The sequence below is a fragment of the Apis laboriosa genome, unplaced genomic scaffold (assembly GCF_014066325.1).
Source record: "Apis laboriosa isolate Shangri-la unplaced genomic scaffold, ASM1406632v1 scaffold24_cov149, whole genome shotgun sequence".
NCBI classification, from domain to species: Eukaryota; Metazoa; Arthropoda; class Insecta; order Hymenoptera; family Apidae; genus Apis; species Apis laboriosa.
Window position 1 is genome coordinate 151033 of NW_025222499.1, and position 22107 is coordinate 173139.

A 22107-nucleotide genomic window follows, 5' to 3' on the forward strand; every position below is an offset into this window, starting at 1 on the left:
TAATTAATTATTGTAACTGTAGTGTGAAAATTATAAATAAATATAAAATAAAATACTGGAAGAACGAGTGGACGATAAAAAATTTTTTAAATTTCCCAAAATTTTTAAATATTCATATATAACATAATTCTTTCTAATTGGTGTAAAAAATAAATAAAATTATTGTATTATTTGTATTGTTTCGAAATTTTTTTCAAGTCTTAAGAATAATTATATAAGATATTATGAAATATTATTCTTTTAACATTTCGCATTTCGAAATGTAGAAACATACATACACCTCGTTGTAAAAAATTTTTCTCTTTATAATCTACACCTCGTTAATTCTTCACGCTATGAAAAAAACATCAACCAAAAAAGATCAGAAAACATCATTACATCTCGTCCTCTTTCTTCCATACAACAATCAGTCACAAAAGTATTCACACATTTTATAAGGAAATTTTTAAAGAATCTAATTTCAATAAAAATTTTTATGTATTATGGATTATATATAATTTATATATATATACAAATTATATTTTACAATCCAACATTTTATATATATAAATAATTACAATTGAAGAGCTAAGAGCATTGAATAAAATAGATCTCAATTATATTTTAATTATTAAAAATAGTAATTATAATAAAACAAAAATCTACCATTTTGAGTTTGATAAATTTAAAAATTTCACAAACAAAACAAAATTATCCCCAATTTTGATAACACAATTTGCTCAAATAAAACAAACGAATACTTTTGCGACCGAATGCATTGTTGAAAAACATCCCTAATTATATATAAATATATATATTTCCTAATTATTTTTAACATTTTGTAACATTTACATCCGCGAGTTCTTCAAGCAAAATAAAAATAGGGCATCCCTGTGCACGCGACCAACTTTGGCCCCCAACTTTTTACTTAGGGCAGGATGCCTCCTGCGCCAAACACGCCCCCATATTTTTGTAAAATTCATCGCGAACGCATTTAAATTAAAGTCTGAAGGACGAGAAGTTAGGATACGAAGGCACGTTGTTGTTTGTTGCGTCGTGGTCCACTTAGACGGCCATTGCTCGTGAAATATTTACTCCTCGCGACGAAACACGACTCTTGTTTCGACACGATGCTCCAACCAACCCCGTGACACTTTTCCTTTTACAAAAGATTTTAAAAAAGAATGGAACGAAAACGTTCGTCTTTCGTTTCGTTGTAAAACTCTTCTCTAATTTCGTTCGAGAAATCTTTTTGATCAACGAAATAATATTAATAAAACGCGATTTATCTCGATAGGATTTCGCATAGAAAAGTGTAAGGGATACATTTCTCTCTCGTATTTCATTTTTCGATCTAAATTCGTTCAAATTTTTTGTTCCGCTTTTGATTAACGAATATTATTATACTTCACAATGAAATACGATTTTTATTTCGATAGGACTTGGTACAAAAGGGGGATATTTCTTTTTCACTTTTTCAAAAAATTCGGTCAATTAATATCTTAGGGATCTTGTTTTTGTTTCGATGTTTCGCTAAATTTAACGAATTTTATTAATAATGTTGAGAGAAAACAAGTTATTCAAAGAATTTTCGTATAATATAATTAGTTCTATGTGTAGACAGTTAATAGCTGAAATCATAGATACACGAGAGGAAGTACTCGTGAGAATGAACAATTCAAACGTTGAACCATAGATTGTGATCCAAGTCACGTAATTATCGAACGTCAAAGGATTGGAAGATGCGTGACAGAGTTTAGAGATAGTAACCCAACACAGTTGTGTTAGTTATTGCAATATTGGCCATATTGTACAATATGGTTGGATATATTGCTAGACCATTAAAATATCAAAATATATATATTCTCACGTTAAAGGAGAGTTTTACAACAGCTTGTAATGTCTTGTAGCTCCAGAAATATTCTGGAAAAATTCTCATTCTTGAAGAATGGAAAAGAATTATACAAATGATCTGGAAATTTTCTTTCTCTCGAGACACAAAGTATTTTCCATAAATCAGTTCTAATATTTCGCGAATAGGGATCGAAAATTGATACTTAAACCATACAAAAGGACGTCACTGACCGTGAAAGCTTCAAATTTCAATCCTTCCCCAATCGTTAAAATTAAATTATAGACGATTGAAAGTCGACGAAGATAATAATCAAATAATCAGATGATCATAACTACACACTCTCTGCCATCGAAATCCATCTCTCGTGAAACACTGCCCCAATCACATTATTCTTCGAATTATTCAAATTATTCGGTGGAGAAAACACGGTGCAAAAATATATAAATTTGGCCCGGATGGATGCCATTATACCGGAAAATTATGCGGCCGGAGAATAATGTTGGAAAATGGAGCCGAAAGCTTGTTTACAAATCGAGCGCGACATCGTCCTATGTAAATCGGAACGATTTCAAACGAGGCCAGATTTTCAACCGTGTTTAAACTTATTTTATGCGTAAATAGAGAAGGGAGGATTTCGCATTGTTTAACGTGCAGAAAATCGTTGGAACGAATCGGTGATACACCATCGCGCAAACGTCGTTCGAAACTGAACTAATTAACGTGAAACACGGGTACTGGCGGTGCTCCGTGGCCAGGGCAAACAACCGTCGAAATAAAACATCGACGAGCAACCGAACACGATTTGTCTCATTATCCAGCTACCAGCAGGGAAATATTTCGCATCAATCGTGTGCACAACCGTTTGAATTATAAAATAATACATGTCAGAATATTCCCACTGGATCGCTGCTGCAAACTGGTATGTAATTAAGTTTTGTTTTATAATGTTTCGCGATATGTGCACATCGTGGTATACGCAGATTTGGTTCTTTTTTTTTTTTCTGTGATTTTGTTAAGGACAATTGTTTTTTTTTTTTTTTTTAGTAAATTGTTTAGTAAATAAGATGTTCGTTTTAAAAAAATCAGTTGGAAAGAATTATTGAAAGTAGAATTCATTGGGTTATTTTTTTAATATAGTCTCTGTTCAAGAACGTAAATTTCTCTCAATGCAAGTTATTTTCATTTCGCGGTCCATCCAAAAAAATTTTCATTATCTCCTCTTCCTCGTCGTTTGTGACGTGCATCCTTCCAGATTTATTTTTCGAAGTAAGAAAGAAAGGAGTAAATAATAGGTTTAACGTTAAGTTAAACTAAATTATGATATAACCGCACTATTTTCTCAAACTTCTTAATAACAACTTGGGCTGAAAGCATCCAATAACCGTCAAAATATGACCGCGTGCAATATCGCGCGACGATAAAAATTTCTTTTGTAATAATTTTTTCGCCGATTCGTCGCCGATCCAAAGTCAAATTTCTCAAGAGGAATAATGAGAAGTATGGAAAAGAGAAGGAAGACGTTCAAGAGGAGGCGTTTATTTAGAGGGTGAGCAGGTGGGGATGAAAACAAGCAGGACTAATTTCTCGCTGGCGTGGATCGTTAATCGGTGCAGAATTAACAGGACGAGCAGACAGCCGTGGATAAAGACGATGGTGGAAGAGATGGAGGAGAGAAGTAGGGGTACAGTTGCGTTCTCTTTTCTCTCTCTTTTCAACCCTTTCTGGATACACCCTCCCCCAACTACGTCTCGGCCACCCCCTTCGAGCCAGCTTTGTGCACCACCGGCCACGGCCTTTGAATTTACGTCGAGGAGAAATTTATACGAAAACTTGACAATGCTCGGACCGCCGGCTTTCAAGTCCTCTCCTGACCTTTCCATCCCCCTCTTTTGCATATATGCATACGTGTTCATGCTAGGATTGCGCGTAAGGAGGCAGAAAAGATTCGCAGAAGAGATCTCGGGAGAAGAACAACGTTGTTCTCGATTGTGTAAAATGAATTCTGTTTAAATCTAATTATCAATCGTAAATTTTGTTTATAAATGATAATTCGAGTCTCTTATCGACTAATCCTCTTAGTTAAAACACTCTCAAGTACTAAAGTTTTGATCGATTCGATGTGAAAAATTCTCTAGAAACTCTAAAGTATTGCAAAATATAAAGGATACTATTATTAAAAAGAGAAATACGGAGAGAATATGGGAAACGAAGGGGTGGAAGACACGCGGCCAATACGTAAAAGAATAAAAGAGCTCGAAAATCGTTTCGAGTGATCGTAGACGAGTGAATTATGAGAAGGAAGGCATTGTGAGAGAGAGGAGAGGGTCGTAGAGGGCCGATGTCATCCGGGATACGTCGAGGTTTCTGGGGGTTGGATCCGTCTAGTAGGAGCTGGCCTCCAATGAAAACTATCGCGCCGAGTGTCGATAGTTTGGAACAGTTTGCGCGACCCTCGAAACTTTTGCCAGGAGCGCGTTTGATTTAGTATTTCTCGGGGTGAGGTCTACCGTGTTCGACGGGGCTGTTTTACTGCAGAGATATGCGCTTTCCAGATACGAAAGTGTAATTAAAGATAAAGTTCGACGACGGATATGAGTTCCAAAGTATAGTGTATGTAGAGTGGTATGGGTATTAATATGCCCTTTGGGATAAAGTCTTCTCTTTTCGCGCGAAAATAACGTGAAAAATTATTTACGAACCAATAGGGATTTCGCGCCAATAATTTTTTATTATTTACAATTCCTTTCCTTTTTGTTTCTTCAATTTATTTGCTCTTCGATTTTTAAATAAATTTAATAAAATGTTCGAACCATAAAATATTAATGAAACGATTTTATAATAGAATATATATAAGATATATATATATATCTTAAATTGCAAAAGTGTTTAAAAAATTGTCGATATTACGAAAATTTTAATAAATCGTAATAAATTTTCAATTTAGATAGTTCGATCAAAAGTGTCGAGACATCGTGCATTATCGGTATATTATCGCGTATATAACGTGACGTTCCTCCTAATTCCTCCCAATAAAAATAATAATATCCGAATACTGGTACGCCATCATAACTGTAATATTTCTGTTGCTTCCAGCTAAACCGATACGATGTACACACATACGGCGTGCCGTATTTCAAAGCTTTATCCCTCCCGTTGAAAGTAGTTCAACAGCGTCCGTTACCTTTGGGATTTTAATATCACAGCAAGCAAAGAAGATAACGACAAATGAACAACAGAGAACGGATGCAGATACGAGTGTGCATCAAGTGCCAGCCGAGGCATTCAGACGGGTAAAGATGGAAGGGTACGTGGCAGCTGGCTGGATCAAAGCGAAAAGCCTTTCCCAGGCTTAACAGATTCGCATGGTTCTTAGTTCCATTAACTGGCAGCCACCTTCCGCCACGCCGCTTTTTGACCCATCTCTTTCTTTTCCGCGAATCGCAGACACTCTCGAATAAGATCGCCCCCTCTTTCTCTCTCTTTATATATATATATATATATATATATATTCTCCAAACCCTCGGACACTTTAATCTTTCCTCTACTTTCCATAATATTGCCTTCCTTCTAAGGAGGGAATTCGAATTGAAATTCGTGGATTTGCAAGTTGAGAGGGGAATGTAAATTACGGGAGGGGATATCTCGTAACGATGCTTGTTAATTCGATAAATAGTATAGGTTTTCTGGTTGTGTTCTGGAATTTCGAATGTTACGTAGAAAAACAGTGTGTCAGGTGTGAAATGTAAGGTCTTTTTGTAAAAATTGTCTACTGGATTGTAGTTTTTTCTTCCTGGGAGCGTTGTATCGAAAGATGCAGTCTCGAGTCTTGAATTTGATTAAATTAGATTAGAAAGACGAGGGTAAGAATTAATTTTAATTAATCGTCGAAATCATCCCGCGATTAATTTAATTTTTCTTAACTTGTTTTTCTTAACTGAAGGAATATTCGATGTTTATGCAACGTTTATAAAAAGTTTCATTATTCGATCAGCGAACGTATATTTTATATTAAATTTTAATAATAACAACGTTGTTTTTGTTTATCTTCCCGCACACGAGAAACTCATTCGCATCGAGCAACAACGATTTTCTAATTGGTCTCGTTTTCAATACGGTTGGTCGTTATAACAATTATACCGTGCATTTTCGCAAAGATTTTAATACCTTGAAAATCCCGCGGGTTGGGCACAAAGCGTGTAATTATACGCAGCCTGGGTAATTACAAAGCAGATCACGAAACACGCGCACGCGTGTGTACACGTGTTTGGTATCAAACACGCGCCGATCTCTCCTTCCTGGGGACTTCAATTTTCAATTCGAGTGTCAAGGAAATTAATTAGAATTAAATTCAAAATCCGAAGGTGTCTCTGAAGGATGGAAGGAGAGGATGAGCGATTTTCGCGTGGAAAAAAATTAAGAAACTCGTCGAAAAAAAAAAGAAGAAGAAAGAAACAAAATCAGAGAAGAGTCAAAGTTCGTTGGCCGTCGAGTTTTCTCCCTCGAAAAAAAGAAAAAAAAGAAAAAAAAGAAAAGAGAGGGAAAGAGAGTCACTTTGCGTGCGTCGAGCATTTTTCTTTTTTTTTTTTTTTTTTTTTTTTTTTTTTTTTTTTTTTTTTTTTTTTTTTCATTTCTTTTCTCTCCACGGCAAAGTCCACGGAAGATGTCCCGTGGGTATCGCGCAAGCTGAACCGTAGGAACTAGTTTTAAAGAATTTTTAATTAATGAACCCACCTTCGTGGAAACTCTATAACGAGCGTAACACGCGGCCTTTAATAACCATTTACGACTCCGGCGTCGACCGTTCCCTTAATTACTGGAACAGACGATGGCCAAAAAACGAAGGAGAGGAAAGGCCGCGTAAACGGAAGACGACAGAACAACGGAGAATTACGGCGGCAATCGATTTTGCAATCGAGCAACACCGCCTTAAGCAAGGCCGCCCCCCCTCCGAGACCGAATAATTATGTCGAACCACCTGGTAATGCTCCGTTCCAATGAACGCCCCCGTTTGAAAGGGCTCCGATATTTTAATCGTCCAATTCGAATGGTGAAAATAATTCGAGGGTGGGAATACGAACTCGAGGGACGGATGACTTTTCGCTTTCTGGGAAAGACTTTTGACTTCTTTTTTTTCTTTTTTTGGACAATCTTTGGAAAAATGTGGAATTTTAGTAGGCAATGATTTGATTTTAAAAGCGATTCTATATTTTTGATATTAGAAAAGGTTTCTTTCTTTGGACGATCTTTGGAAAAATGTGGAATTTTAATAGGTAATGATTTGGTTTTAAAAGCGATTCTACGTTTTTGATATTAGAAAAGGTCTCTTTTTTTGGAAGATCTTTAGAAAAATGTGGAATTTTAATAGGCAATGATTTGATTTTAAAAGCGATACTACGTTTTTGATATTAGAAAAGGTCTCTTTTTTTGGACGATCTTTGGAAAAATGTGGAATTTTAATAGGCAATGATTTTTTTTTAAAAGCGAGTGATTCTAGTATTTTTGATATTAGAAAAAGTCTTTTTTTTTTTGGACGATCTTTGGAAAAATGTAGAATTTTAATAGGCAATGATTTGATTTTAAAAGCGATTCTACGTTTTTGATATTAGAAAAGGTTTCTTTCTTTGGACGATCTTTGGAAAAATGTGAAATTTTAATAGGCAATGATTTGGTTTTAAAAGCAAGTGATTCTACGTTTTTGATATTAGAAAAGGACTCGGTAATTCGAAATCTAAATCTCTTGACGACACGGCTCTTGTCGAAATACTCGAGAAACTCGATTCGAATAAAACTCGAAACTCGATTTTCGACGACGCCTTATAGCGATAGAGTTCCCAAAAATTTCAATTACTTTTTATCCCGATCGTAATTTTTCGAGGAGATCGTGGAACGAATTGGCAATTTTGCCCCGAGGATAGATATCGAAATTGGTTCCGCATTGCGTAATAATTCTGATTTATCGAGGCTCGCGTCGAGAAAGAAACTGCAATAAAATGTGCGCGTTTCCTCCTCCTCTCTCCCCCTCCCCCTGTGACAATATTATCCCTATATCCCCGCTAGTCGGAACAATTAACCGTGCTTCATTAATGCTTGAAATATTTGAGTATTCAACTTCAAGTATCGAAGAAAAAAAAAAAACTTCTCCTTTTTTCCTTCTTTTTTCGTTTTGCACGTGAAATACGGAGATACATTTCTTTATACACATATATTAAAGTCATTTTTCATCAATCCTTCGTAGAATTTTCTTCTACGAAGATTTTGAAAAATTCAAACTGCAAATATTAATTTTACTCGTACGATAATTATATAAATATTTCACGAAAGTATTTTTCGAGATTAGATTATTAAATTCCAATCCAGCTTTTGAAGTTAGTTCATTCCCAAATTTTTAAAAACGATAATTGTATACTCCATATTTCGTAATTTTTTATAAATTTTATCTACAAAAATTGGAATAAAAATTTATCGAACAATAATTCCTTTCTTTAATAGAGAAAAAATATATATAAGTCCCTCTCTTGATGCAAAATTTCTCGATTATTATTAACCATGGGACGAATTCGATGTGCTAGACGGTTGTAGAAACTTTCTGACGGATGCAGTGCGTTTATTTCACTCTAGAAGAGTGAATCGCTATGGCAAACGAGGCGAAGTTATAATTGTGAACAATTATTGTGCCGCAATTATTTTGTCTCTGGCACGGATGGATAGGAAATGTTGACACACTTTGTTGGAGCGAACCGTTAAAATGGAATTCTGGGACTCCCCTCGAGTGTACGATGTTGGAAGATATCAAGGGTGGTTCTTCTAAACTTGATGGATGTCGGCCGCTCGCTTTTATCGTATTTTTTCGCGAAATTTCTTTTTCAACGATGATACATCTGGGCAATACGTTGAAGATTTTTATCCCACTTTCGATGAATTTGTTCGAAAGAAGTAGGATCGATAGGAAATTAAACAAACTAAAATATCACCAATACCCGTGAATTCATTGAATTATAATCCAACAATTCAACAAAATTCAAAAGTTAGATTAGAACTTTCTAATATAAAATATAATTCATTTAACGATCATTAAACTTGCCTCTCTATCAATTTTTATTAATAATACAAATTCTGTTGCGCGATACACTTAAAATACCATTTATCAGAAACGAGGGAATCTCGCCAAAAACAAAATCTCTACCATTTTCATCGGTCTCTGGTAACGAGGCATGGCCTTCACCGGTTGGCCTTGGTCAGGGAGGGATTCATTGTTCAATCGCGCGAAAAACCCGGGACGTACGTGATGTCGCGTCAATATTCGAGAAGGAATGAAGGAATTCCGAGGAATATCTGCGGTCGAAGTTTCATCTTGTTCCCTCGTTAACGCGTGGCGGTGTGCCAGTAACGAGAAAGGAGGAAGAGGAATCTCTGGAGGGTGGAGGGGCGAAGGCGGAGACAATCGCGTGGGAAAGTTCGAAAGTCGAAAGTTCGCGGCTTTGGACCTCGTTTCGAAAGATTTGGAGGGAGAACGAGCGCGTTATCGTCCCCTCCCCTCGCCGCTGCTTGATATCACCGCGTATTGTGCGCGAGGAATCGATTGTTTTTGGGACCGTGAATCAGGGAGAGGAGAATTGGTTATTAATAACGGCGGTGGGAAATTTTAAGATCGTAAGTGGAACGAATGGGCGTGTATTGGGGATGATTGGGGGTGATTTATCGTTGTTGTGGTGGTGAATGGGAGAATGATGATGCGCGTTTCGGGGGAAACGAATACGGTGGTAGGCTTGATTAATATTTTATTACATTGCGGTGATACCGTGGTGGAAATTTAATCGGGTAAGGAAGGATACGTAATTGGGATATATAATATATGTAATATATAATAGCTGCATTTTCACGTGAAACGATGCCAATTCGTTTGGAATTTTACGTGGGCGGTAAAAAAAATAACAGAGTGCAGAAGAATTCTGGCCGACCATGGGTAAAGTATGCTACTTATCTAATTGCATACGCATATTCGTTTGAAAATATCTTTGAATGATATTCGATTGAATATTTTAAATCTCCAAGGAAGGCAAATAACGAAGAAAGGATAAATAAACGAGTAACACGGAAAGAAAACAGAGATATGAAAAAGGATATGGTCGAATCGAATAAAAATACGAGTACAGCTCGGAAGAAATAATATCGAATTCGATTAATTCGATTAATTCGAGCCATAAACTGGAAATTCATTGTTTCAAAATATCTTTGAATGATATTCGATTAAATATTTTAAATCTCCAAGGAAGGAAAATAACGACGAGTAAGATGGAAAGAAAAGAGAAATATAAAAAAAATATGGTCGAATCGAATAAAAATACGAGTACAGCTCGAAAGAATCGAAAGAAATAATATGGAATTCGATTAATTCGATTAATTCGAGCCACAATCTGGAGATCCATCGTTTGAAAATACCTTTGAATGATATTCGATTAAATATTTTAAATCTCCAAGGAAGGAAAATAACACGGAAAGAAAAGAGAGGTATAAAAAAAATATGGTCGAATCGAATAAAAATACGAGTACAGCTCGAAAGGATCGAAAGAAATAATATCGAATTTGATTAATTCGATTAATTCGAGCCATAAATTGGAGATCCATCGTTTGAAAATATCTTTGAATGATATTCGATTAAATATTTTAAATCTCCAAGGAAGGAAAGAAAAGAGAGGTATAAAAAAAATATGGTCGAATCGAATAAAAATACGAGTACAACTCGGAAGGATCGAAAGAAATAATATCGAATTTGATTAATTAGATTAATTCGAGCCACAATCTGGAGATCCATCGTTTGAAAATATCTTTGAATGATATTCAATTAAATATTTTAAATCTCCAAGGAAAGAAAAGAGAGATATAAAAAAAATATGGTCGAATCGAATAAAAATACGAGTACAACTCGAAAGGATCGAAAGAAATAATATGGAATTCGATTAATTCGAGCCACAAACTGAAAATCCATCGTTTGAAAATATCTTTGAATGATATTCGATTAAATATTTTAAATCTCCAAGGAAGGAAAATAACGACGAGTAAGATGGAAAGAAAAGAGAAATATAAAAAAAATATGGTCGAATCGAATAAAAATACGAGTACAGCTCGAAAGAAAGATCGAAAGAAATAATATGGAATTCGTCGATTAATGAGAGCCACAAACTGGAGATCCATCGAGGCGGAAGATGGGAATCGGTTGCGAGCATGTTCGAAAACCGCGCGTATCAAACAACGATCGGGTGTAATTAAACGATTATTTACGAGGAAGCGAGGCCGCGTGTAACATTAATAACATTTATCCGGCACGGCAAATTCCTTGTTAACGTAGCGTGACGTTGCCCGTTATAGTTTGTACGGACGTTACACCGACGCATCGTAGATCTATTCTAATTAAAATTGGAATTCGAATTCCGGATAGTATCGATCAATTAAAAGGGAAAATTAAATTTCACGGGGAACGGGCCCCTGCGCGTTCGGTGTGGCCACCGTTTGTGTTTCGCCTAAATGAATCCAATTTTATACCGTTGTACACGGTAAATCCGTGTAAAACCTCAATTTACGTTCTCCTTTATCGACTGTTTAACCCAAGAACGCGTTACACGGAGATTGCTCCAAGAGATAAGATTCATTTAACGATATATATATATACTTGTTACTTGATTGTTTGGAGATTTAACGTTTAAAAATGTTTCGAATGAAACAAAAATATTTCGATATCAAGGAGATCGATTTAATTGGAATTTTTCATCAAACGATTCAAACGATTTTAAATTTTTAAACTTAACTCGATTCATTTCCTTTACGAATACAACTTTTTTAAAAGAAAATTGAATAGAAAAAATTACAAAGTTTAAGCCAGTCTATATGTCCATCTGGAACGATTATAACACCGATTCAAAAATCGCAATTTATCCTCACATATATATGGCAAGTATCATCCGTAACACTTCCGCATAACCTCGAGCAAATTTCGCAGTTTCGCAACGTGAATATCCGCAATCCGCCCTGTTGTCGTTGGATACAACGTTTTTATACTGCGGAAGCGAGAAAGTCGAAAGAAGCTGGCACTTCGACGAAACTTTTATCTGGCTGACGTACAATTTCTCCCTCTCTCTCTCTCTCTCTCTCTCTCTCTCTCTCTCTCTCTCTTTGGCCGTGTGTAGACTCGGCACAGCCGAGTTTCCTGTATTTATAGAGCACAATAATGCGGATGCACAGGGATACGAAGTTTCTAGTGGCCGCAGCGTGTGTGTGTATACGTATATATATATATATATGTAGAGAGAGAGAAGAAACCCGAGAACTGCGGAACGAGGGGGAATCCGAATGAGACTGGGATTCCCCCTCGCTTCCAATGTTGCCCTAAACTGGCAGTGCTACCCGCCGAATTACCAATGCGGCGAAAGGACCGACGATTTCTGCGCGAAACTCGATGATTCGTTCGTTATTTCGTTGGAAATTCGATGGATTACGAGGTAAGAAATACGATAACACTGAAAATAAAGTGAAGTTAGCTGTTTGAAATTATGGCGACTTCAAATTTTTAGAGTAGAGTTTAACGATGGTTTAAAATTGAACACATTTTTTTTTAAAGAACACATTTTTTTTTTCAAAAGGATCGATTGAAAAATTGGAATTATTCGGGGGAAAAATGGTAAAAAAAAATGGAAAATTGGTGTTTTATCATTATCGTTTCGGATTAGCTTTGATCATACAGATGTATTAAAACAGCGTATATAAAAATAAAATGCAAACAGTTATCCAGTGTGTCCAGTTATCTTGAAAATTTATTTTTCGTTCGTCTGTATGCGGTATGTAAATGGAATTTGGCTGGGAAATAAAACCGTTATGGTTGGAAATAGAAAAATAGAGTCGTGTGGGAATTGGTTTGCTGTCAGCAGTGATGCCTCGTTTACTTGTTTCCCGAAATTGATATTGGAGCATATGAAACTAGTGAATCTGAGCGTGTCTACCAAGGAATATTGTACGATAGAAGTTTCGAAGTTTTGAAACAAAAAAATTATAAATAAGAATCATTCCAATTTTAAAATTTTCTTCAAAAACGATGACTGATAAATAATTGATAAAAATCTCTGATTTAAGTAAAAAAAATATAAAATGTAATATTCTAAAATTATTATAAACAACTTGGGATTATCTCGAGGTATCACAATCACGACGTGTATCGTCGTTTACACGAGATTGGCACGAGATCGTTTCCAACTTGCTTGCTATATCGAGAGAAAGAATGATCTGCTTCGTGTCAGCCAGATAAAAGTTTCCTCAGAGTGTTGGTAAATGGTGGAAGGATTTGAGGACACGCGTGGTGAACCCGTCTCAATGTTACTGTCTACTTTATAGGAGTTGGAATAAGCGCGAAGAAAAGTTGCACAGTGTCTGCAATGCGACTCTCGAGAACATCTCCTCGATCACTATTACATTTTTCTTTTTTTCACAGTATTCTATTTTCTTTTTTAATCGAAAGGATGATGATCGTTTGTTTCATTTTAATTCTACTTCCTCCTTCCTATTTATTTATTTTTGAGATAAATCTAGATTCTACCTATAAGAATGATAATGATCGTGAACGAAATGAAAGGACACGCGTGACGATAATAATTTAGAGGGTGTGTTTCCGTTGCAGACGACGTGCCTAACAGAACTGCCAGACGTGGCACCGTGCAACGGCACAGTGCGACTGCCACCACCGTGCGAGGATTCGCCAAGCAGCGGTAGCAGCAAAGATCGGAGGGAAGAGAGTCCTCGCAGGAGGTGCCGGGTATTGGCGCCCATCTTGCTCCTAGTCGCGGCTCTCCTCCTCGGGGGGCTTTGTCTACCATTGCTTCTACAATCCGCGCCTGTCACGCATCAGCAGAGGCTGGACGTGATCAGGAGGATCCTCACTGAAGTGCCTCTGATCGACGGGTAAGCTCGTATGGAAGAATACATATGTATACATATGTATAGATAGAATAATAATTTTTCTTTGAATTTTTAATAATAATCTTCCATTTCACTTGTCCTAACTGTGATTTATATCAGTGAAATTGTCTCACTCTGCTCATCTATTCATAGTTGTATTTCTCGATTGTAGAAAAGAAATTAACGAAATGGAAAGATTTGTTTGATATCGATTTTAATTAATTCGTGATTTTCCCTGACCAGGCACAACGATTTGCCCTGGAACGTCAGAAAGTTCGTACACAATCAACTCGGCGAGGTGAATCTGAGCAGCGATCTCGGAAGGGTTGATCCTTGGGCCAGATCAGACTGGAGTCACACGGACATTCCTAGATTACGAGCTGGCCTGGTCGGTGCACAGGTGAGGGTGAAAATAATATACAAACGCTTTAACTTCGTTTGCTTTTTCGCTCATTTCTAATTACAAGTTTCGAACGCGAGGCCCTCCTCCGCGTTTTAATTACTTCAATCCAAACTTAATTGTTCCGCTGTTTTAAACAAACTTTCCAACAGCAACCCCTTGTCAACCCCTAATAGTCTATTCGAATAACTGTTTTTGACGCGGCGTTTGAAAAGACTTTTAATTGAATAGGGCCAATTTATTGTAGGGCCGTAATTTTAACGTAGATCTCTTTTTCTTTATAAAAATAATCAAGACGTGATTAATCGAATAAAATTAAATTCACTTTTGAATCAGATCTTTTAATTTAAAACAAAGATTAAAGAAACTTCCATAAAGTAAAAACGATTAGAAATAAATATTATAAATCCAAAAATCTCTTCCCGATTATTATTACTCGAGGAATATTTCGAGGATTCCTTCCTCGATCGAAACGAAACGAAACGAAACTCGATTCCAATAATTATCAGTTGGAAACTCGGCAACCCTTCGATATTTCACTACGATTTCTAATCATTCGAATTTCGCTCCGGGAATTATATTGGCGGGATTGGTTACCGTTTAATGGCGGCGGGACCCGCAAACTTTCGATCGAAACTATTCGGCCGTCCTCAGAGGGGAACGTATCGGTAAATCCCGAGCAAGTTTATGCCTAAACCCTCGAGGGGGAGGGGGGGGGAGGGGAGAGGGTAGTAATCGAAGAGCGCTCAATTAAATTCGAAGAGGACCTGTCGAATCGGTGGAAGCGGAAATTGTTCGAGGAACATTTGCCGGGGACGTGGAACGCGGAATATTAATGTAACGAATCGTGCGCATAATTAAGATAGTGACAATCGAAAAATCCCCCTCGAATGATCGCGCGTTTAATTAAAACGGACGGGTAAATATCCGTCCCGGATGATATAATTTGATGAAAATATTCTGTGATTAAATCTCGTGTTTCTAATTAATTAGGGAGATCTTGTTATATATATATATATTGTTCTGGTAGCTGCACAAGGAATCAAGTGTAATTGGTAATCGTGTTGTTTGTTGTTAAGAGTATATTATTATGAAGAAGGAATTTAATCAAGTTGATTGTTGATGATTGATGTATTGTCTCGATTGACGGACAAGTGTAAATGTAATTTAAATGGGAAATGTTTGCAGTTATGACCGATGAAAAATTATAATGTTTTTATATTCGAATATATATATATATGATTTTGCATTTTAACGTGAGTGAATTATTGAAATGGATTTTATGTAAGTCGTGTAAAAAAAATTTAAGAATCGAGCTAATTTTAATTACAACATTATTACTTTTTATTCGACGAAATTAATTTGCGTCGTTTTAAATTTCCATATTTCTTTTTTCCTTTTCAAATACATCTACACCAATCGATTCATAATTTTTCAATTAAATAAAGCGTCAAAGGGAAATTGAAACTAACTAAATTCAAAAATTATTTGTCATTAATAAGATAAACAAATACTCACAGATATATATATATATATACTTATAGAATGTTCACTATTGATCTTAAAAAAATTCAATGAAAAATTAATCGATTTATCACAATAAACATCTCAATCGCAATCTTAAAATCGTGACGTGATACGTGTTGCCACGAACACCCGGTATATCTCTATAAATTACGACCGGTTGAAACGGGTCAACAAGTGAGCACTAACTCTTATCTGACCCACAGATCCCGTTCGTTCCTTCCCATCTTGCCAAGATATTGGCAATCGACAGATATGGAGGGGAGGGAGAGAGAGAGAGAGAGAAACCACCTTCCACTTCCTGTTCACATTTAATCGGAACACGATGATGCAACAATACCGAAAACCGGTATTTTTAACCGGCCATTAGAGAATTGATTCCTTTGATCTCGCGTAACGAGAAAGAGTTTTAATCTGATTCCAGGGATATCTATCTGCCTTGGAATCTTCGATTAGTGAATAAGCCGGAATATAGGGGGTCTATCTTTGGACGATTGTCGAAAAGTCTGTCGGTGAAAGTAAGTCTCTCTCTTTTTCTTTTCTTTTGGCTGACTTTTCCAGTTACTTCTCTCTCTCTCTCTCTCTCTCTCTCTCTCTCTCTCTCTCTCTCTCTCTCTCTCTCTAAGTACGATGGTTGTTCACAGATTGGAGAGGGTGGACGGTACGTATCTTCGACGGTCGTGTTATCAGTTATATAGGCCTTTGTTCTCGAATTGGCGCGACACGATGGCAATTCGAAATTACGGGCCTTTCTATCGGGCTGGATTGGAAATTGGACAGGCTTGTAATTAATTCTTTGATCTCGATATTTGACATGGGTAAAGGGAGATGTTGCTTTCGGTAGTTTTAGAAATGTGGAAAATTGTTTCTTTTGGTTGCAGACAGGTTGTTTGTCGAAATTGGAAGTTAAGAAAGAATCGTTAATCGAACTACGAAACGTCGAAATTCTTCAAAAGAATGTTGCCTTCGAAAATAATGCACAATATAAAGAATAAATATTGGAAAATAAATTCAGATGTTTCATTTTTAGTTAAAGAAATTAATTGACAATTACCAACTAACCCAAGACGTGTAAATGATAATTTTCGAGAGGTCAAAATGTGCGAGAATTGTAAATGCATCCGACAGAAAAGAAAGCGCCTCGTGTAATTGACTTCTCCCCTAATTATAAAGTCCGTCAACGTACATTATCGAGGCGGTATATCTCGTGCAGAAAACCCCCGTTGCAGAAAACCAATTCAATCACACGAATTGAATGCAGACCACTCAATGGATTCACCATTGTAATCATTCCTTTTCCCCTCCCCCATTCCTTTTCTTTTCATTCTTCCTTATCCTGCTTTTTCCTCCAACTATAAAATCCTATTTGCGTATGATTCTATAGAAAATTTTCTCGAATCGGTGTTACTAAGAGAACCTTTTTCTTTTTCTTCTTCTTTTTCTTACCAATTCAATTTATCATTTTAGATTTATCATAATAAACGATCATGCCATTATTATATAAAATTTCCCTTAATTCTATCTTTCCCTTTAATTCCTTTTTTAATAAATAATAAAAGTACAAAATTATTGACACGATATATAATAATAATAATAATAATAATAATAATGATAGATTCGTTCGTAAAAAGTATTAAAGAAAAGATCTTTCGTGAATCACGTTAATCATAATCTAAAACGTGATTGGAATATTTTACGAGAATGTCAAAAAAAAGAAAGAAAGAAGAAAATCGTATCGATTCGAACGGAGGAAATTAAATAACCGAATTATCGAATCCAATAATTTCGTTGCAGGATCGAGATCTTCGTACATGGTAAAATTTGTGACCGGCCACCCCTTTCCCCTTTTGGCCATTTCTCTCGTTCCATCGAAGCACCCAGGAGGATATTAATGGTCCTCTGAGCGCGTTCCATGACAGAAGCAAGCCAATTTCGATCTGGATCAATGACGACACCATAATCAGCAAAGCCCTCGGCAGAGCCATTCACTTAACCCAGACCTGCTGCGGGCAATCGTTGCACTAATACGCCGCTACGTCCAATGCCCGGCTACGTCCATTTTCCATCTCTATTCCGCCATCTTGCTCCCCTCTTCCTCGCGCCATCTCTTTGTACGTGTATTTATCACTGTCCCTCTCAGTCTCAGCCCCATTGCTTCCCTGATCCATCTCTGTCGCTCCGATCTTGCGGCGACATATACGCGTATACAGGGTGTCTCTTTCATTTAAATATCGCGAAATATTGTTTTTAAGACCGTTGAGAAGAGATTGTATTTATTTTGCGCGCAGTCACAAAGGATGAAATCTCTTTCTTTTCTCGTAGCAATGCGAAATAAACTGCATTCGTTTAAATAAATAAGATAATAAAGATATACGCTTTCATATGTAATAATGTATTTTCTTGTATTCAAGTGATTTTAAATAAGAATGTTACGACGTTTCTTCCTTGCGAGATATTTCTTCGTTGTATTTGGATAAAAATCTCGTATTTGGGCACCCTGTATATCGCACTCCATCTTTCTCTCTCTATCTATTCCACTGGGGCTGCTGAACTGTACTTACGTTTGAGATTAGGTCATAGATTAGATGACGTCGAGTGAGTGTACACCCTGGGGAACCTGAGTCGTGAACCGAGGAAATTTTGTTAAGAAACATATATATTTGCTGGAAAATGATATTTATTCCGTTTGGATAGAAGAAATTTATCTGGAGATATCAGGGAAAGTGCTACAGCCGCACTTTTAAATTTTTTAATAGAAAAATAATTAATAAAATAATTTAATTAATAATTAATAAAAATATGATAGTGAAGGAAAAAAAGAATTAATAGAAAATTCCTGCCATAAGAAAAATAAGAATACTTGATTTACCACAATTTGGATCCTCAGAAATTTTCGAATATTGTAATAACCAACTCAGGAGGAATGTGAAAATCGTTCATACAAACATCCAATAATCTCTAAGGTATACTTGCTACTATACATATTCTTTCACTAAACTTTTAAGAAAGTATTAATTGGCGCGATAACACGGTTTTCGAACGCGTGTATAAGAAATATTAAATGGAAGGTTAAAATTTTGATTCTCGTACACGCGAAATATTTGCCCGGGCCAAATAGGGCCGAAGCGTTCCAAACGATTAGTCATAATGGTCGGGCTCGCGTAATGCCGCCAAAACCCAACAGGCCACGTACTCATTACGTATTCGGGTTGGGCATTCGAAACTTCGACGAGTTTGCACCGGTACTATTTAGACTTGGGAAGGGTTGGACCACGGTTCCTAACGACTCTGCCAGTGTCAATGGGCCGGCAACGTTTAAGAGAAACTTTGCCCTTCGATTATCGACGCGATAATTACGCGGGCTCGGTTACCTCGCGCCCCATCCCTTAACGATTCGGATCTCCATCGAGCCTATCGAGCGAGAGGACTCGTAATTTGAAATTTTAGATTAATAATAAATTTAGAAAATGTCCCATTTCGCTTGGGAATTGACTCCTATTTCACTCCTATTTATTAGAAATTTATTAGAAATATAATTTTTGTACGACAATAATCGTACGATATATCATCACGTCGTCACTTTTCCAATAATTGCAAAATGAATATTGATCCAAGATGTTCGATTAAGGATTCAAAATTGATTCTTTTCAGCGTATGCTATCTCTCTCTCTCTCTCTCTCTCTCTCTCTCTCAGAATCGATCGTGAATTCGGTATCAACACGGGGTCCGCATCAAAATTCCAATGCCGCGCGATTCGAGTTTTCGAGCGTAATTGCCAGGCTGTAATCAATAGTTTCTAATCACCAGATTCATACCTGGAACAAACCTGTTTATACGTTGAGAGTCAAAGGATCGGCGTATTGGAAACGATCCGAGCACGCGGATTGCTAATGAGCAAAGTTCTCTCTCCGCCCAATGTGTCGATACATCGCGATCAAAGATAAGGGAAAATCGGGGGAGGGATGGAAAATTACCGTAAAATTATCATAAAATTATCGGCGTCTGTGGCAAACGTTATCGGCCGGCGTTTAAACGTTTGCATAAACTTTCACATGCAAATTCGATTTGTAAATTTGGCCGTAAACGCCAAAGGTCGTGCGCGGCGCGAAATCTGCGAAATCTCGCCCGCAGAGGCATGAAACGAAACTAATTTTCCGCCTCCGTAATATACCGTAATCCATTCGTTCGAGCTTCGTTAATTCGACATTGAAAGTAAGAAGGGGAAGAAAGGGAGAGAGAGAGAGAGAGAAAGAGAGAGAGGGGGGAGAAAAAAGGTGAAATTTCATTGTACGAGTGACGAGAAAACCAGGTGAAAGAGATGGCACGTGTCGATATGTCAATCACTGTTGGAGATCATTGGAACCCACCCTGCATAACGCGCATCCTCTTTTTGCCTCTTGTTCCATCTACAGGAACAGAAGCACCGCTATCATATACGGGTTTCCCTATCCTCTCCTCCGATACGCTGCGACTGACGCGAACGAAATTCTGATCGAACGTTCAAATTATTCAATTATGTATTCCGAACTATCGAAAAACGTCACTCCTGTGAACTTGTTCTATTTTTAAAAAAAAAAAAAAAAAAGAGAGAAAGAAAAACTCGTGTCATTATTAATCGCGCAAGAAGCTCTAACTAAATATAATAAAACTCTTTAGATTGTACGATCACTTTGTCCAATCTTTTTTTCCCAAAGGAAGGGAGGAAAGAATGGGGAGGAAAGGAAAGAAAATTTCTCCGCCCCCTTTCGAATAAAACCGAGCACCCCTCCGTGAAAAGTGGAGCGTGGTTAATCGTTAACGATTAATCCCCAATAGCGAATCAAAGTTTTACAAGAGGGGAGATAAAATCGAGGAGGGAGGGTGGTGGAGGGTGGTGTGGCAGGTGTCGATACGTCAATCGGCTTTTGCCGAGGTTACGGAAGACTCGAGCTTCGGCGAAACGTTACTTCCGCGCCTGCACCTCTCTCGCTCTATCCATCTGTCTATCCATCTATCCATCTCTTTCTCTCTCTCCCTATCGCCATTCACGTTGGTGAGACGGATTGGTTGTTATTACGAGAGGGGTATAATCGCGATGCACCGCGTGAGGGGACCCGTTTACGGGCATCCATTTATAGTGGGTGAACGGCACTCGCTCTCTGCTGTGTAGTGGCGCGCCGCTATCATAATTAGGTCATGCGAAGCCCTGATGCACGCAGCCATTTTCAAAGAGCGAACGCAACCTCTCCCTCCTACTTGCTACTTAACGAGTGGATTTCACTCGGTTCTTTATTTGAACGAGACTTTCCCCCTCCACCCGGTGTTGGTTGGTTACAAGCAAACGGAACGCTTACGGAACGAGGAGGAAGACCCTTTCGAACGCATTAAGCACGACTGGATGGATGCATGTGAATTTTATTGATAAAAAGAAGAGATGGGATTAATTAATTAATGATTTGTTACAATGTTTCGGTATGAATGAGCAGCAACGACAGCATATGAATGAAGAAGATACTTTTAAGAATTTCGTACGCCATGTTGTTCGTTCGTGGCACTGGAGCTTGATACGAATGTGATATATAATCTTTCTGAACAAATGATAAAGTATTACGTTGGAAAATAGAATCGAAACGATTTTATTGATTTTATTGATAAAAAGAAGAGATGGGATTAGTTAATTAATGATTTGTATGAATGAGCAGCAACGATTGAAGAAGATACTTTTAAGAATTTCGTACGCCATGTTGTTCGTTCGTGGCACTGGAGCTTGATACGAATGTGATATATAATCTTTCTGAACAAATGATAAAGTATTACGTTGGAAAATAGAATCGAAACGATTTTATTGATTTTATTGATAAAAAGAAGAGATGGAATTAGTTAATTAATGATTTGTTTCGGTATGAATGAGCAGCAACGATTGAAGAAGATACTTTTAAGAATTTCGTACACCATGTTGTTCGTTCGTGGCACTGGAGCTTGATGAATGTGATATATAATTTTTCTGAACAAATGATAAAGTATTACGTTGGAAAATAGAATCGAAACGATTTTATTGATTTTATTGATAAAAAGAAGAGATGGAATTAGTTAATTAATGATTTGTTTCGGTATGAATGAGCAGCAACGATTGAAGAAGATACTTTTAAGAATTTCGTACACCATGTTGTTCGTTCGTGGCACTGGAGCTTGATGAATGTGATATATAATTTTTCTGAACAAATGATAAAGTATTACGTTGGAAAATAGAATCGAAACGATTTTATTGATTTTATTGATAAAAAGAAGAGATGGGATTAGTTAATTAATAATTTGTTACAATGTTTCGATATGAATGAGCAACAATTGAAGAAGATAGTTTTAAGAATTTCGTACACGAAGTTGTTCGTTTGTCGCACTGGAAGAGATAGAATGTGTACGATGTATAATT

General features: G+C 36.9%; 1 protein-coding gene across 1 annotated transcript in view; it reads left to right on the forward strand.

The window, feature by feature from the left end:
- LOC122713528 (dipeptidase 1-like) overlaps positions 1 to 22107 on the forward strand; it is a 155856-nt gene that overhangs the window by 91106 nt on the left and 42643 nt on the right. The window contains exons 4-5 of the mRNA XM_043934084.1: positions 13497 to 13777; positions 14018 to 14174. Coding sequence (XP_043790019.1) covers positions 13497 to 13777; positions 14018 to 14174 — 438 coding nt within the window. The remainder of the gene's footprint in view (positions 1 to 13496; positions 13778 to 14017; positions 14175 to 22107) is intronic.